The sequence below is a fragment of the Metarhizium brunneum genome, chromosome 1, assembly GCF_013426205.1.
Source record: "Metarhizium brunneum chromosome 1, complete sequence".
NCBI lineage: Eukaryota > Fungi > Ascomycota > Sordariomycetes > Hypocreales > Clavicipitaceae > Metarhizium > Metarhizium brunneum.
In genome coordinates this window covers 5767728-5784218 of record NC_089422.1, presented here as the reverse complement: position 1 = coordinate 5784218, position 16491 = coordinate 5767728, and the positions used below count along the sequence as shown (strand labels likewise).

Genomic DNA, 16491 nt, shown 5'->3' with positions numbered 1-16491 from the left:
GGGCTTGACGGCCAACCCCATGGGGTAATCCATTATTCGGCGAAGGAGCGAGTTTATATCCATTTCTGACGGCGACGACGGTGATGCGGCGTGCATCGCAAAGGAAGTCGTCGGCCATATCCCCAAGGTGAAGGTGGAACGTTCAAGGCGTCACTTCAACGATAGAGAACGTCCGGTTAAATCCAAATTCGGACTAGAATGCTCCGTGGGCCGAGCACCCCTGGCGTCCTGCTCCTGGCGGCCTGTTCCTGAGTGTTATCTGCGACATTCCGCCGTCGATGGGGCCGGCTATTCTTGGAATCGTGGGGAACGCAAGCCACTTCGATAATGCCCGACCCCCTGTTCCATGTACCGTGAAACTCGCTCACCTCAGCCTGAATAACGCGTGGCGAGGCACATCATGCCATGGCAGATCTGGGGTGCGCAGGACGGAGAGTTCTAACTCCTGGCCTTGTCAGTGTCTGGGCAATAAAGAGTGCGATACTCCGCTTAAATTCGACACATCATAAACTCGTATGCGTGCAGTCCCGTGACCCACCTTGCCGTTTTCATCCTCCATCATCAACTCCCGACCTGTGAGCCCTCGACCGCCGGCATGGCAGACACGCCGACGCCAGAAAGGATCGCGGCTGCAGGCCAAGGCGATTCCGACGAGGCACCTGCCGACGGCACCAGCGGCTCCCGGCCGGTCCCACGGGGAAGCGCCTTCTACAGTCGACGCCGAGCCGTGAAGGCCTGCCAAGTGTGCCGGGCTCGGCGAACCAAGTGCGACAACCGGAAGCCTTCGTGTTCCTTTTGCCTAAAGGTTGGCGCAAAATGTATCCAGTCGCCGGTGGATCTTTCCACATTTGACCCGGCCAGCCTGAAGATCCTGGAGCGGCTGGACGACCTGGAGAGGACCATGAAGACCATGACCGCCGGGGGAGCCGCTGGCCAGACAAGACTCCCGCCAGTGGCGGCGAAATCGACGACGGCCACACTCATACCCCCCCGTCCGGAGCACATCGTGAGGTGGCAGGTCTTTGGGGACCTTCGCCAGGCCCTGGAAGGGGTTGGCCTGGCCGAGCCCGAGCCCGCCGCGCCGAGCCACCGCCAACTCTCGTCCCTGTCATCATCGCCATCTTCCTCGACTCCAGTGAACGATGTCACGACCGAGCTTGACCTGTGCCGGGTCAACCGCCTGCTCGACAACTTCTTCAACCACGTACACGTAAAAAACCCCATCCTCGACGAGCAGGCAGCCCGGCACATGGTCCAGTCCCTCGTCCTAAACGGCATCGACTGGTCGGCAGAGTCGTGCCTGACGCTCCTGATCTGCGCCCTCGGCTTCATCGGGCGGCCGTTTGGGCCCACGCCAGACACGATGCCCGGCACGAGCGCCTACGCAAGCGCCGAGACGCTGTTCCTCGCCGCCCAGCGCCGCATCGGCAGCGTCTTCTGCTCCGAGGACGTCGTCGCCACGCAGTGCCTGTTCCTGTCGGGCGTCTACATGATGTGCGTCTTCCAGCCCGCCAAGGCCTGGCGCTTCTTCGTCCAGGCCCTCGCCTCGTGCCAGCAGCTGTGCCTCTTCCTCAGCTCGCCGGCGCCTCCCCAGTCGCCGCCCCCCGCAGTATGCGACACGAGGCCCGGCGGCGCCGGCCACTCCCTCGAGACGCTCCAGCAGGCCACCTACTGGTCCTCGTGGAAGTCGGAGCGCGAGATGAGGGGGTACATCCGGCCCGCCGACTTTGCCCTCTCCGAGGAGGAAATGGCCTTTTACCCGCCGTTTTTGCCGACGCCGCCCAACCTGCAGCCGGCGGCCCAGGAGCTCGAGTCCGCCGGCAGCAACATCTGCCTAAGCCGGCAGACCGTCTCGTGGTACTTCTACCTGGCTGAGATTTCGCTGCGCCGGCTCGCGTCGAACCTGCACGCCGAGATGCGCCGGCTGTGCGAGCAGACGCCGTCGACGCAGGACACCCTCGAGGTCCTGGCCGCCGCCGTGCCGCAGTTCGAGGAGCAGGCCGAGGAATGGATCGCCTCGCTCCCGCCGTGCCTCTCGTTCGACAGCCCCGCCGAGCAGGACGACGTGTGCAGGTTCGTGCTGCGCGGGCACGTCATCAACCTCTTCGAGATGATTTACTGGCCCTTCCTGTCGGCGCACCTCACGCGGGACCCGGCCCCGGCCCCGGTCCCGGTCCCGGCCGGCGCGGCGGAGGCGCGGGGGATCCTGCCCTGGGCCGGCGGCGGCAACATCAAGAGGCTGGCGCAGAGGGCGCTCGACTACCACGCGCTGAGGCTCGCCGTCAACAGGTCCGGCTACCGGCACCGCCACCACGGGACGCTGCTCATGATCGAGTCGTGCTCGCGGAGCGCGCTGGTCCTGGTCGCCGCCATGCTGCGCAACATTTCGAGCACGGCGCGCAACAGCGCCAAGGGCGCGGATATCTTGCCGCTGCCTAATGGCTGGCGGGCGAGCCTCGACGAGACGATTGACATGCTGGCCTTTTGGGAGAGTGAGTCGCGGCAGTCGGCGGGCGTGCGGCGCGTGCTGCAGGCCGCGAGGGAGAGAGCTTTGTAAAGGGCTTCGATGGTTGGGTGTCGCGTGCCCTGTTACTCTGGTTGTGTCTTTGCAAATTACAAGCGGTCGGCAGAATGTGGGATATGATGCGAAGCAATGGATGTCTGCGAATTAACACTGAACTACGTATGGTACATATAGGGGTTTTCGGGTCTTTTGATAGCAGTAGATTTGTACGTGGTCTTTTCTGACCAGTAGAGTATTTGTAGTAAATATTATGTACTTGTATTTTTACATGCGCGTCAAGTGGTGCTGGAAATGGCACATATATAGAGATATATACGGGTTTTTGGACAGACACAAGGGTAAATCAACGCGGTGATGGTGACAACAAGGGCGAATGGGCAGTTAATACTGCGGTTGCTCGTGCAACTCACGCGCCGCTTTTGTCTACTGACGGACGCATGTCTGTCGATAGTTGCAGACTGCAGCTCTAGCCGTGTTGGACTGGCATGTCAATGTACCGGGACTACGATATACGAGCAGATGAACGACAGGCGGCAGGGTTTTCTGATCTAGAGACTTGGGGCATTTCTGCAGCAAGTTCACATTGGTGATTGCCTCTTGGGGAATTCGCGATTGTAGCAAAGTAGCTCAATCGCTTCTTACAAGCCAATTCGTCTCGAAATTATACGTACAGTGGATAGCATGGGGATATAGTATTAGCGTGTAGCTCCAGACAGCAACCCTCCTTTCATTACAGCGCTTGTTATTATGAATGCTGTCACGCGGTATGAAATCACCGAGTGTAATAACAAGCCCGAGGGCGGAGTTATTACAGCATAGCGAGTCTTATAACTAGACTGTAACAAAAGTATGCCGGGATATGTTTTCTCGCGGGCTGTTGGCTGTACGATCCATGGCCCGTATTCGCCGGGTAACAAATGAGCAGACAGCTAGAACTCCAGGCGCGTAGCTGTTGGTTATCTAATTAGATCGACACCACAAGCCTTGATTTGCTTCCCCCACAATTCTCGCACCAGATGGTTCACAGCATCACCTGGCCCCTGGGTGGCTGTCGTGGCTTCGTTCCCGTGATCGCGTTGATCAACGTACACATTGGCATTTACGCCCACGCTTCTATTTTACCGAGATGGCCCCTCCTACATTAGCAACATATTAAACCTGAAAACCAGGCGCCACAGACCTACATGCCCTGTCGAGCGAAACGTTGTCGTTCATCCCGAGTAGTACCCACTTGCGCGGAGTGTCGGATTCACGCATGTACCCACGACCAGGAGCGGCGTAGCATTGAACAAGCCAGATGAATCAGGCGTTGTCGACTTCTATAAAAGGGTATTGATGGGCATGAATGCCGTCAAATAATAATAAAAACGGCCTATATTAGCCCACGCCGCATGATCCTCGACCAGCACCAGCAAAAACCACAATGACACCCTCGGCCGTGCAAAATGCGCCGCCCCCTTCACCAGGCAGGTCGTCATCCGGCGGCCCAGGAACAAGCAAGCACACCAACCCGCCATGCGCGATGCTCCGCGTCAGCGGCACGCGCATCGTCGACCCCTCCGGGGACGAGGTCGTCCTCAAGGGCGCGGGGCTAGGCGGCATGCTCAACATGGAGAACTTCATCACGGGCTACTCGGGGCACGAGCACGAGCACCGCGCCGCGCTGGCCGAGGTGCTCGGGCAGGAAAAGGCCGACTTCTACTTCTCGCGCCTGCTGCACCACTTCTTCGGCGAGGCCGACGCCGCGCTGCTGGCCTCGCTGGGGCTCAACTGCCTCCGCGTGCCCTTCAACTACCGCCACTTCATGGACGACGACAACCCGGGCGTCATCAAGGCCTCCGGGTTCCGGCTGCTCGACCGGATCGTCGACATCTGCGGCCGGCACAACATCTACGTGGTGCTGGACCTGCACGCGGTCCCCGGCGGCCAGAACCAGGACTGGCACAGCGACTCGGGCCTCAGCCGCGCGCTGTTCTGGGAGTTCCGCGACTTCCAGGACCGCGCGGTGCAGCTGTGGACGGCGATCGCGGCGCACTACGCCGGGAACCCCGTCGTCGCGGGCTACAACCCGCTCAACGAGCCGGCGGACCCCCGGCACACGCGGCTGATCGCGTGGTACGAGCGCGTCGAGGCGGCCATCCGTGCCGTCGACCCGGACCACATGCTCTTCCTCGACGGCAACACGTACGCCATGGACTTCTCGGCCTTTGACCCGGCGCGCACGCTGCCCAACGCCGTGTACAGCGTCCACGACTACAGCACGCTCGGGTTCCCCCTGCCGGAGCAGTACGAGGCCACGGACGCGCAGAGGGCCCGGCTGCGCGCCAGCTTCGCCCGCAAGGCGCGCTTCATGCGCGAGGCCGGCGTGCCCGTGTGGAACGGCGAGTTCGGCCCCGTGTACCAGGACCCGCGGACGAACCCCGACGCCGCCGCCGCCGCCAACGCCAAGCGCTTCGCCCTGCTGCGCGAGCAGCTCGCCGTGTACCGCGAGTGCGGCGGCGTCTCGTGGAGCATCTGGCTGTACAAGGACGTCGGCTACCAGGGCATGGTGTACCTCGACCCGGAGAGCGCGCACATGCGCCTCGTGCGGCCCTTCATCGACAAGAAGCAGCGCCTGGGCCTGGACTTTTGGGCCTGCGCCGACAAGTCCCTCGTCGACGCGCAGGTGTACCGGCCGCTCATTGACAAGCTCAGGGACATGGTGCCCGAGCACCTGCGGCGGAAAAAGTACCCCAAGACGTGGACCTTTGACAGGCAGGTGGAGCGCGTGGTGAGGGAGTGCCTCATGAGCGAGTACCTCGGGTGGGAGCTGGCCGAGGCCTTTGCCGGCAAGACGGAGGACGAGCTGGAGGAGCTGGCGGCCAGCTTTTCCCTGGACAAGTGCTTGCGGCGCGACGAGCTGAACTGGATCCTGCAGCTGGACACGCGGGGGGAGCTTTGACCGAGGGCCAGGAAGGATTGACGGCGGTAGAGCTTGGGCTGGGAGGTCCAGATGTGGTGGCAGGATGAATCAATCCAGTCAGGTAAATGGCGTAGCGTTGGCTGTTGTGTTTGATAAGCCGAGACTCGGTGCTTGAAATAGTCCCTTGTATCGTACGGTGGGGTCGTGATTTCACAACAATACAGGAGATGATGATGATTAAATTATTCCCATGCGTGGGGAACAGCACTGCTCGTCGGACGACGTCCCTTGATGGCCAAGGACAACCATCCGCCGCTGGGCAGGACCCGGGTCGTAGCCACGCTGCGATGCCTCGTCTGGGCAGATTTGCCCTCCGGGCGGTTGGCGAGCGAATCGCGAGCTGCGCTGCGGCTCGAACAAGGTGCTTGAGTTTCGTTGGCCCCGAATCCCTCGCCCATCTCTCGCCTCTGGCTCATCAGTCATGGACACGGCGTGTTCGCAGCGCCGTGCCACATGTCCCCGATCCCATGGCTTGGTGCCCGCGACGAAGCACGACAGCGTCCACGGCCAGGCCAGTACCGCAGTTTGCCCAAGCCGTCCTGCATGCGTGTCGGGGCCTAGGCGGGAAAAACAAGGCGCGAGGGCATCGTGAAACAACGGAGTCGCGCGCATCAAACCAGTGTCGAGGCAGCCGTTCGTCTGGGCCTTGCCAATGAGGCAGTGGCTCGACGATGCGAGACGGGAGGAACAGCGTACATGTACGTACATGCATGTACCAGTTGACACGTGCCGTCTGGTTGTCGAGGGACGGGCAACATGTGCCGGCTGGGGGAGCAGACTGCCAATCCGTCGAGCTGGTCCGCGAGTCGACATGAGATGGCCGACGCGTGCATTTTCCGTCCATGCCCCAACTCGACCACCCGTCTGCAAAGCCACTTGCACCCAGGTGCCGTCATAAATTGCCCGAAGAACTGACACCTAAACATGTCCTGTCCGTTCGTCCCAGCTCCCGGCACAGCGTCCCCGGTGGTCTGGTTTTATTTTAAACCCCCCAAAGGCGGGCGCCGTTTGAGACGAGCCGTCGTGCGACGCGCAGGCCGCCGGGACAACCAGCTCCCTGGAAGGCTGCGACGCGGGGGTGCCGCCATGCGCAGCCACCCCCCCTGCGCCGCCGGCTGTGAGTGGCCGCCGCCCCCCCGGTCCTCCGTGGCGCTTCCGGTGCCGCATCCATCAATCATCAATCGTGAATCGTGGGGCCCAAGTGGTGCCAACATGGGAAGACGGGATGTGATATCTGTGCTGGGATGCCGCTGCCAAGACGAGACTGAACATCAGGTCATGCCATTTTCCCCTCCTTCTTCCCATCTTGCGTAATTATATCGCCTTTTGTTATTGTTCTTTCTCCTCACGCCTTGCAAGGCTTATTCATTTCGGTGGAGGGCATCGTTCATTTCATTCATTCATTCTCTCGGGACCCGTTTTACTCGCTGGCGAGAATCTGCTGGACAATCTTTCCTTTTTTTTAATTTTAATCGCCCCCGACACGGCCAAGCGCCCAGTTCCGTCGTTCCGTCGTTCCGAGAAATCGTGCCCTTTACAGCCATACATACATACCGTGTACCCGAGGAAGCAACCATGGGCAATAATCTCTCGTCGACCTTTGTCCCCGACACCTCCAAGGTGGTCCTGAGCCCGCCCGACGCCTTCGGTGACATTCTCGTCGTCATCATATGGGGGCTCGTCTTGTACGTCTGCGCCATGATCTTCACCACCTGCGCCCTCGTCGACCGCTGGAAGGGACCCATGGACAGGATACGCGTGGGCGGGGGGTCGGTGCTGGCCGCCATGTTGCTGTCGACGGCCTGGCCCGTCGTCATGGCCTACATTGTGATTTCGGGCTGAGGACCGGGACGTGGTCTTGGACGCTTCGTGCATCGGGGGAAACCAATGGGCTCCGAAGTGCTTGGACGGGATGCACGATATAATACATGTGACTCTTTTTTCAGGCGGCTCTTCATAATGGATATGCGCGTTTTTTTTTTTTTCAACGTTTGACTAGACTAGCCGACGAGGGTGTTTCGACGGCTTCGATCCACGCGAATGTCTTTCCTCCCGACCACCGTCTCCAGCGTCTGGCCCAACGCCGTCGCATCATATCGGCCCCCGCGGCCAGACTCGTCCTTGGGTCCGTAGAGTCGCACCGTGTCAATGCCCAGCTGCCCAAACTTGTGCTTGTCTACTCTTGGTGACGCCGGGCTCTCGAGGTGGACGAGGTGGGTGACGTAGAGATTGTATTCCTCCTCGGATGGCTTCTGCCACCCCCTTGAATCGGCACAGGCATTTGCAACGGCGGCGACAAAGTCCAACGCGGTCAGGGGATTGTCTGACGGGCCTGTTTCGCGGTCTGCCGTGCCGTTTAGAATGAGAATCTTGTTCTTGATGGCGGGGTTGGCGATGGCCTCGCCCACGCCCTTGAGCACCAAGTTGGGGACCAGCGACGTGAAGAGCGAGCCGATGCAGTAGACGACTGTGCCCGCGGTGTTGATGGCATCCAGGACACGGGGGTTGGCGGGGATGCGAATCTCCTGGCCGTAGGGGTTGATGTACCATATCCTGTCGATGCGCGAGGCCAAGTCCTCGTCCTCGGCCTTGGAGAAGACAATGGCCGGCCGGCGCAGGGCCGGCAACGACCCGGGAAGATTGGCGTCTTCAATCTTGTCGTGTTCCTCCGTGTCGTGGCCCACGGACAGGGCAGGCGTCTGCATACCCGTGCTCGAGGCACCCGCGCCGGGCACCGCGGCGGTCGGATAGCTGGGGTGCGAGATGTCGTTCTGGCCCGTGATGACGGTCCCGTCCTGCAGGCCGGCGGCAATGTGATGGGCAAAGTTGGTGTTGAGGGCGGGCAGGACGGAAATCCTGTCGGGGACGGCGCATATCGAGCTCAGCAGGTAGATGGCGGCCTCGAAGCTCCCGGTGAAGAGGCGCGCGCCCGTCAGAAACAGGTTTCCGATGCTGGCCTTGGAGAAGTCGAAGCGGCTGCTGGGCCGCATGCGCTTGATGACTTCCAGGTTGAAGGTGTTGAGGTATGCGCGAATCAGCTCTCTCTTGGGCGACGACACGTCGGTCCAGAGAGCATGGGTGGCGTCGAGAAACTCGAACCACTCGGCGCGCGCGGCCTCGTACGTCTTGGGAAGACGATGGTTGAACAGGTGCTTGATGGCAACTGTTTCGGGGACGTCATTGTCCGGGATCAGCCTCACGAGTCGTGAGCGCACATCGCCGATGCCTATGGGCGTGCCGTGTCAGATGTGTGCTGTTTTGTCGGTTGCGCGTTCGCATGGAGGGAGGCGTCATACCTGGTCCGCCAAAGACACGGATAATCTCACTTGTGCTGCCGCCATTGTCTGAAATGGGAATCACGTAGCTCAGCGAGGTCTTGTTGGCTTCGCGGACGCGCTCAAACACGTCGACGAGACTATTGGCGGCGCTTCCGCCGGAGAAGACGACGATGCCTGTGCGGGTCGTGGATGGCGGGTTTGGAGATGTTGCACGTGTCGACGTGTCTGGGGCAGAGGGTGGTGGTTGGAGAATGACAGGAGGGTTGGGGTTGGGAGCCATGGGTGAGGGTTCAATGGTCGACGGGATGGTTGGGTGAAGCTGTCTGGTGAGTCGGCAGACATGGAGTGACGGCACTGGGGCGCACGTTTACCCGTCGGCGATACTTGACCATTTAATTCACGACATGGAAGCTTCCCCGAGCACTGGGTGGGACGTGGCTTCCTCCACGACCAGACATGTTTCGACCGCACGTGCGTTCAATGTTGAGTCACGCCGCAAAGGACTAGTCACATTGGGGCCCTAGTCACACTAGACAGATCTCGGCAGCCGCACCAACTCAATGTGCAGCATTAATCGATATCAACCAGACTGGACCGGTCTCAATCTCAGTGCTTATTTGACGGCGCCACTTGGTTCCTGGCACAGATCCCCCAGATCCGTACCTACATGTACTACTTAGTTGGCGCTGCGCCACGGTAGTTTATCGAGTCAATTGGCCATCAACGCGAGCCAGACAACAAGTCAACAGCTCGCGGCTCTCCACAAGGTCGGTTAGTCAATCCATGACGACTCGACATGTATTAGTCAAATAATTTCCACGGCACTTCGACATGCCCACAATGGACCAGGCGCAACACGGAGGACCACGCCCTACATCAATCATCAACCGATGCTTGCTAATCGCTTCATGCATCGAGACGAATGGCAGAGGGCAAAATATGACAGTGGACCGCAAGTTGTATGCCACGGCTATTGAACCACAATCTACCAGAAAAGACCGACATGGCAGCGCAGTCAGGTCATGCCACGGCCACATGATGATGCCGGGGACTTACTTGGTGAGGCCACGGGCGCTTATAAATTGCAGCCCGGACCGAGTTCCGTGGAGTTGCATCTGTGAAATGGGGCCATATTAATAGCAGGCAAACTCGCAACTTGATCTGCCTGTTGCTTCAAGTTCCCATTCACCAAAGCAATACCATTACAATCTTCCAACCCATCTACTCACCAGTCCTCGCCATGGCGCCAGATATCCCCAAGACCGTCACGCAGTGGAACGTCACGAGCCACGATGGCACCGCCGGCTTCGACGCATTAGCCTTTTCGGAGCAGCAAGTCCCCCGCCTGGGCGACAGCGAGGTTCTGGTCAAGAGTCAGTCAAGTCACGGTTGAAACCCCTTGTCACGATACGCCGTTCGCTAACCGCCGCCAAATCCAATCAGTGCACGCCGCCTCCCTCAACGTACGAAACCAGCAGCCGCCCAACGCCGTGAAACCAGTCTAACAGTTGCCTCCTAGTACCGCGACCTCATCATCCCCCAGGGCTCGTACCCCTTCCCCGTCGCCGACAACGTGGTCCCCGGCTCCGACGGCGCGGGCACGGTGCTCGCCGTGGGACGCCAAGTGACGCGCTTCCAGCCGGGCGACAAGGTCGTAACCCTCTTCAACCAGGAGCACATCGGCGGCCCCATCACCCAGGACAACGCCGAGACCGGGCTCGGCGGCACGCGGCACGGCGTGCTGCGCTCCGTCGCCGCCTTCAACGAGCAGGGGCTCGTCCGGCAGCCCGCGGGCCTGAGCGCCGTCGAGGCCGCCACGCTCCCCTGCGCCGGGGTCACGGCCTGGAACGCGCTCTACGGCGTCGCCGACAACCAGGTCGCCCCGGGCCAGTGGGTGCTCACCCAGGGCACCGGCGGCGTGAGCATCTTTGCCCTGCAGTTCGCCAAGGCCGCCGGCGCGCGCGTCATTGCCACCACGGGGTCCAACGACAAGGCCCGGGTGCTCAAAGACCTCGGCGCCGACCACGTCCTGAACTACCGCGAGAACGAGGACTGGGGGGCCGAGGCGAAGAGGATCACGGGCGGCAGGGGCGTCGACCACGTCATCGAGGTGGCCGGGCCCAAGTCGATGGCGCAGAGCTTAAAGGCCGTCAAGGTGTCGGGCCTGATTTCCATTGTCGGCTTCGTCGGCGGCCACACCAAGGACCAGCCGGGCTTCCTCGAGTGCCTGACCAACTTGTGCACCACGAGGGGGATCCTGGTGGGGAGCCGCAAGCAGATGGAGGACATGTGCCTCGCCATTGAGGGAAACCCGGAGCGGCTGAGGCCCGTGGTGGACAAGAAGTCCTTTGCGCTGGAGCAGTTGAAGGAGGCGTACGAGTACCAGTGGTCCGGGCAGCATTTCGGCAAGGTGTGCGTGACGATTGCCTAACTATGTGTGTGCCTGCATGGCGTCTAGCTGTGGCCGGACGGTGGGAGGTGACCAGAGGTGCTTGGTGGAGAATACTACATAGATGTGTAAATTGACACAATACAGGTATTACTGCCCCTGCTCTGCAGAAACAGGCCGTGGATGATGTAATGTCGTCACATGTCGTGAGAGTGACAAGGTTCTTGGTAACCAAAGATGACTCGAGTTACAGCGACCGCCCTGAGCGAGAGATGCGGCAGAGCAAATTCACTGCACTCGATGGTGTTTCGCGCCCCGAGGACAAAACTATGCATTCTGAATGATTGACTACTTGTACCGGCAGTTACACTCTGGCTTGATGGACGATGTACACAGCAAGGCCATGGCCAACATTCCCTCACTTCCATGTCTGGGCAAGCGTGCGAGTGCTTCTCAGTCCCCGGCTCGTCGGGCTCCGAGATGCCATCAGGTAGAAAAGCCGGCTGGACGCATGGCGTATTACAGCGAACCCTACAGGGCAGGTATAAAACAAACACATGCGGCCGGTAGCTGCTTCAGCCAACAGTAGATTAAGATTCAGTGTCTCGATGCAGAGGTGTACGCCATGAAGCGATCTATCATACACGCCGCATGGGATGCCCCCCATTCCTACCAGCCAGGTCAGACACCCGCATGCTTCAGCCCAGAATGAGCGCAAAACCACCAGTAAAATAAATTAACTCGTCCATGTCCCCAGAGCAGGTTCCCCTAGCAGGTCATCTTCCACGCCTTCCAGCCCGCAGCGCTATTGTAGCAGTTGCCCTGGGTGGTATTTTGCTCGCCAGCCTGGCAATCCGCATCCTCGTAGAGGGAGACTGCCGAAGCAATTAGTTCACATTTTGACAACATTGAAGGGCAGATGAATCCCCGAGGTCAACGTACATCTGCACTCGCTATTCACGTCAGCCACAAAGACGGAACGAACACCCTCGCCGTCGGGTATCCTCTGGCAGGGATGATCCCTGACGTCATCGTCAATGACAGTCCACACGCCCAGATTGCCGGCAGAGCAGCCCTCGTCCGAGAAGAGACGAAAGTCACCGACGTGCTTGTTGCGAATGGCCAGCGCGCTCGAGGTAGACGCCAGCGCGGCGACGGCCACAATAATAAGTCGGGAATACATGACGGACGCAGTGAAAAGAAGGCCGTCGTACAAGACGAGAAGAAGCGGACTTCTATGCGTTGCGGAAAATCTTGCCTGAGTGCTGCTGTGCTTCAATGTTCGTACATACGGGGAAGGTAGATGCCAGCCAGGTGACTCTTATATAGGCGCTGCTGTCATGCACACCGGCCGCCAACACGTCGGACGGAATACGAAGTCGTGCGGCATATGAGCCGTCACATTTTTTTTTTTTTGTTGTCGGAGGTGCCGTTGCAACAGTAGGTGGCACCTGCATCGTCGTTGCACCGACGCTCATGATGAGGATGGCCGACATCACGAGGCAAATACGAGAACCCCGAGCGGCCGTTTGCTATTGTGGGTAGTTGCCGCAGGGCAGATGGAGACGACGTGGACGCATACGCATCGCCATCGGAGAAACAAAGCTGACGCGGGGCGATGCATTGATGCGGCGAGGATTTGTTTCCGAGGAGGCGAGACGTTTCATGCACAATGGCGGGCGGTGCTATGACTGACCAGATGGCACGCGGACGTGTGGTGCTTTTCGCACCAGACGGCGGTCCCGGTGTGTCGGGAGAGCGTACAACATTGACGTTGGTCTAGAATCGTGCTGCATGCGGTACCACGCGAGGATTGGGCTGTTGGTCGTTGTGTTTCCGGCGTAGAGGTTGATGCGGCGCGATACGAAGTTTTTTCCGGAGGCGTGATGCGCTCACGAGGTAACAAAGGCTGGATTCATCATGGCGGAGCGTGGATTCGCAGTCGGTCTGACCGCCGTGGGAAACATGGCCATGCGCGGGCCAGGGGATCTATTTCTCATGGGATGCCTGAGACACGCGAGTGCGATTGGAACTTGGCGTTGCGGACGTGGAGGGACTCGGGTTCGTAGGACTGGCTGCTGATGGTGTCGGTTTTGTCGGGCGGCAGCTGCGTATTTTGGGAACAATGAATTGAATCTTGTTCCATGGGAGTTTCAGAGCGGAAATGGGAAAAAAAATATGCAGCGACCGACAGTTGGCCCATTCCATGTCATAGATGGGTTCCGTGTTCCATGCTGCGAGCTCTGGGTAAAATAGTCATCGTCTTGTACGAACACCAGGCATAGGCAGATATATCCATGTCAAATAAACTCAAACGTCCCATGTATAGATCCCGCAGCCGCTCTTGGCCCCGACGTATTAGCTGCAGCGAATACCATTATTTTATTGTGTCAATAGGTGGGTGCCATCGCTCGTCATCTCAGTGTCGTCTTCTCTCGCCAGATTCGTCCGTCATTCAACAACCACGGAGAAATAGCATGGAAAGCTACCTATGTCGCACACTTGACCATGCATAGGTAGACGACATATAATTCCTAGTGTAAACATGCGCCTGGGTTTGAACCGCAGCTTCAGTTTCTTGTATCCTTGCTGAACCCGCCCACCTCGCTACAAGCAATGACGGGTGCCTGCCTCAATATTCAACCGCAATACATGTCGGATATTTCACAGCCACATGTAAATAAGAGATGTAACTCTTGGAGCTAATCTAGTATTGGCATAGAACTCTCAACATTCTCTGTCGTGTTGCTGGCAACTTGCCCGCTACAGCACTCTCTACATGCCCAACTCTTTCGCTACAATCTCCGTCCGCGCATCCCTTTGTCTAGTTACAAACTCGGAAAGGCTCCCTACGTCCGGCACCATTGCTTTCCCGTCCTCATCACTAGTGCAGCGGAAAGTGAACGTCTGGCTGGGCAAACACCCCTCGTCCATGTCGTCAGCCACGTCGCTGTCCCCACGGGAGTTCAAGTGGTCAAGAGTCAAGACTACAGCGGAGCGGTAAAGACAAAGAAGCCACGGCTGGGAGCTGACGGAGCCGAGTCTGCCGGTCGCGGAGGAAGAACCGGGTCGGCGGGAACCTCGGGCCTGCGCTCAGCTTGCGCCTCGGCCGCGGCCGTCAACTCGGCATGGTGGCACCGCGCGCCTCGTCGGCGTCGACGGCATCGATCATCGCAAGTCACTTTACCGAGGCCCAAAGGGGTGCACGCAGCCGCTCGGCCATCTCGCCGCGACAGCAGAGAGGAAGCTCTGCCAGTGGCATTGTCCGTCATGCTCCATACTGTTGGATCGAGATACTGGCCCAGACCGCAAATCTCTATCGAATGCACTGGTGGCATAAGAGGGCCAAGGTTTTCGAGTTTATTGACCAGGAACCAGCTTTAGAAATCTGTTTCAGACATGGAAAATGGAGACTCACTGGATATAGTGTAGAACCTGCGAGCCCACGGGCCACAAGTCTGATCAGTCAGGACACGTATTATCCATCATGGTAGCATTGACGACCAGGCCTTGGACAACATGCGCCACAAGAGACGCAAGTCAGTTCCATGCTCCCAGCAGATTCGTCGGCCTCACCTAGAACTTGTGATGAGAGCGTACAGGCCAGCATCATTCACGTGCCGGGGAACAGGTTCGTCATCGCAAACATGCCTCATCATCTCGCCATCATGGCTCTCCTGAGATATCCGCGGGATACTCGGAGAGCTGAGAAGCCCTGTCGCCACGCTTGATTCATTCTCTTATATAGTGGCGATGGGGATTCCCTCATCTCTAAGCATATTCCAAGGCTTACGTCCTATGACTTGGCGTCCTGATAACTAAGCATTAAATATTTTATTTCTATTAAGCTGGGGCGTTTATGCGAGTAGGCGAAAATAATGCTAGTATTAATTAATTAAGTAATGCTCACAGTTAATGCATCCCACAAGCACCGAAAAGACATATTTCCATTGCGACTCGTATGTCCAACGCCTGCGTCTTGACTCATAAAAGGCTTGTACGCATAAATCCAAGTGGGAAAATTAATATAAATCAAATAATACAGCCAAAGCCACTTTCTCAAAGCCCACTGTCGTGTCATGAGCGAGTACCCCGAAGGCTCTGGGCGTCAGGGAATAGGACCGCCGACTCATTTTACTTGACAGTTTCAACTATATACACGTGTATCTTTGGGTATATATATTTCTTCAGCGAAAGTATTTAAAGGCTACGCTCTCCCACCCGACAAGATTATAACCCCAACATCTGTTCACAATCGATCGACTCAGTCTTTTGATATCCAGCCACCAGTCAGCCAGTCAGCACAAAGACCAATGCCGCCGCAGCCGCCACCAGCCAGCCAGAAAAGTCGAACGAGGATCAGGTCAAAGAGCACTGCGACCGCTACGGAAACAGGGGGGATGACAGAGATATCTGCGATTATGCCGCAAGAACGTGCCAGGGACGAGTGCGTCGCATGGATGGAATTACAAAATTCCTACAGTGCATGGACTCATACCAGGCCTGCTCCCGCCTTAAATTCGGACATAGCGAATGTTATAACAATGCAACGGATTGCCACAAGAAACAGACCTTTCCTCTTGGGGACGTGGACAACCTTTTCGAATGTGCCAAGGTTGGTCTCCCGAGCGGTTGGTTCCCTTGGCTGTACAAGGGTAAAAAAATAGCACCGGTATAACGATGACCTTCGTGAGGCCAAAATTAGCGATATTTGGTGGCTATCGCAAATGTGCGACTATTATGGGGCTTATACTTTTACTTAGATCTTCTATGTACAAATATATTTATAAGGATTAGTTCCGCGTCACACGCTGTAAACCCCCTAAAAATGTAAAATTTACGGCTTTAGTAGGGCCTGATACCGCCCGATACTGCCTAAATAACGATAAAAGGCCTTGATTTGTATAGTAATCAAGCCTGATACTTACAATATAACAGTAGGTCCAGGTAATTCCGAGTAAAGCCCTATTTTACACTAGAACCTTACTTTTTAAGTAACTATAATTATATTATTTTATTACCCTCTGGAAGAGGTAAAACCGCCAAAGACAAACTTATTTGGCAGCTTTGCTCTTGGCCAGAGCATTTCCACGTGTAGTTTTTGTAATTTTGTAATTTTTTGTAGTTTTTTTTTATAATAAATAATATTAAATCTAATAACATACTTTATATAATTATAAATTTTGCAGATAACTAGTATTAATTTTATATTATAAGCTAAAAAAAAGAAGTGGGTATTTATTACCTACCAAAAAACTTTTTATTACTGAGTTTTTCTGTATATTATCGCAGTTCACAATACTTGCAGCACCTCTAGTTGCTTGCAAGTCGGAATTTA

The 16491-nt window shown here is 57.5% G+C and overlaps 6 protein-coding genes across 6 annotated transcripts; 4 read left to right on the top strand and 2 right to left on the bottom strand.

Moving 5' to 3' along the window:
* Positions 1–595: 595 nt before the first annotated feature.
* Positions 596–2557, top strand: G6M90_00g017330 (uncharacterized protein; the record flags this gene model as incomplete). The annotated part of the gene is made up of 1 exon (XM_014693311.1): positions 596–2557. One exon carries the CDS (start codon positions 596–598, stop codon positions 2555–2557), a length of 1962 nt encoding a protein of 653 aa, XP_014548797.1.
* Positions 2558–3947: 1390 nt separating this feature from the next.
* Xyl5 (Beta-xylosidase) lies at positions 3948–5465 on the top strand (the record flags this gene model as incomplete). The annotated part of the gene is made up of 1 exon (XM_014693312.1): positions 3948–5465. The coding sequence occupies one exon, from the start codon at positions 3948–3950 to the stop codon at positions 5463–5465; it is 1518 nt and encodes a 505-aa protein (XP_014548798.1).
* A 1596-nt stretch (positions 5466–7061) lies between these two features.
* Positions 7062–7328, top strand: G6M90_00g017310 (uncharacterized protein; the record flags this gene model as incomplete). The annotated part of the gene is made up of 1 exon (XM_066129798.1): positions 7062–7328. The coding sequence occupies one exon, from the start codon at positions 7062–7064 to the stop codon at positions 7326–7328; it is 267 nt and encodes an 88-aa protein (XP_065985777.1).
* Positions 7329–7486: 158 nt separating this feature from the next.
* On the bottom strand, positions 7487–9044 carry G6M90_00g017300 (uncharacterized protein; the record flags this gene model as incomplete). The annotated part of the gene is made up of 2 exons (XM_014693314.1): positions 7487–8712; positions 8783–9044. 2 exons carry the CDS (start codon positions 9042–9044, stop codon positions 7487–7489), a joined length of 1488 nt encoding a protein of 495 aa, XP_014548800.1.
* A 960-nt stretch (positions 9045–10004) lies between these two features.
* G6M90_00g017290 (uncharacterized protein) lies at positions 10005–11195 on the top strand (the record flags this gene model as incomplete). The annotated part of the gene is made up of 3 exons (XM_014693315.1): positions 10005–10137; positions 10208–10227; positions 10284–11195. The coding sequence occupies 3 exons, from the start codon at positions 10005–10007 to the stop codon at positions 11193–11195; spliced, it is 1065 nt and encodes a 354-aa protein (XP_014548801.1).
* A 726-nt stretch (positions 11196–11921) lies between these two features.
* Positions 11922–12336, bottom strand: G6M90_00g017280 (uncharacterized protein; the record flags this gene model as incomplete). Its single annotated transcript, XM_014693316.1, has 2 exons — positions 11922–12028; positions 12096–12336. The coding sequence occupies 2 exons, from the start codon at positions 12334–12336 to the stop codon at positions 11922–11924; spliced, it is 348 nt and encodes a 115-aa protein (XP_014548802.1).
* Between the last annotated feature and the right edge of the window lie 4155 nt (positions 12337–16491).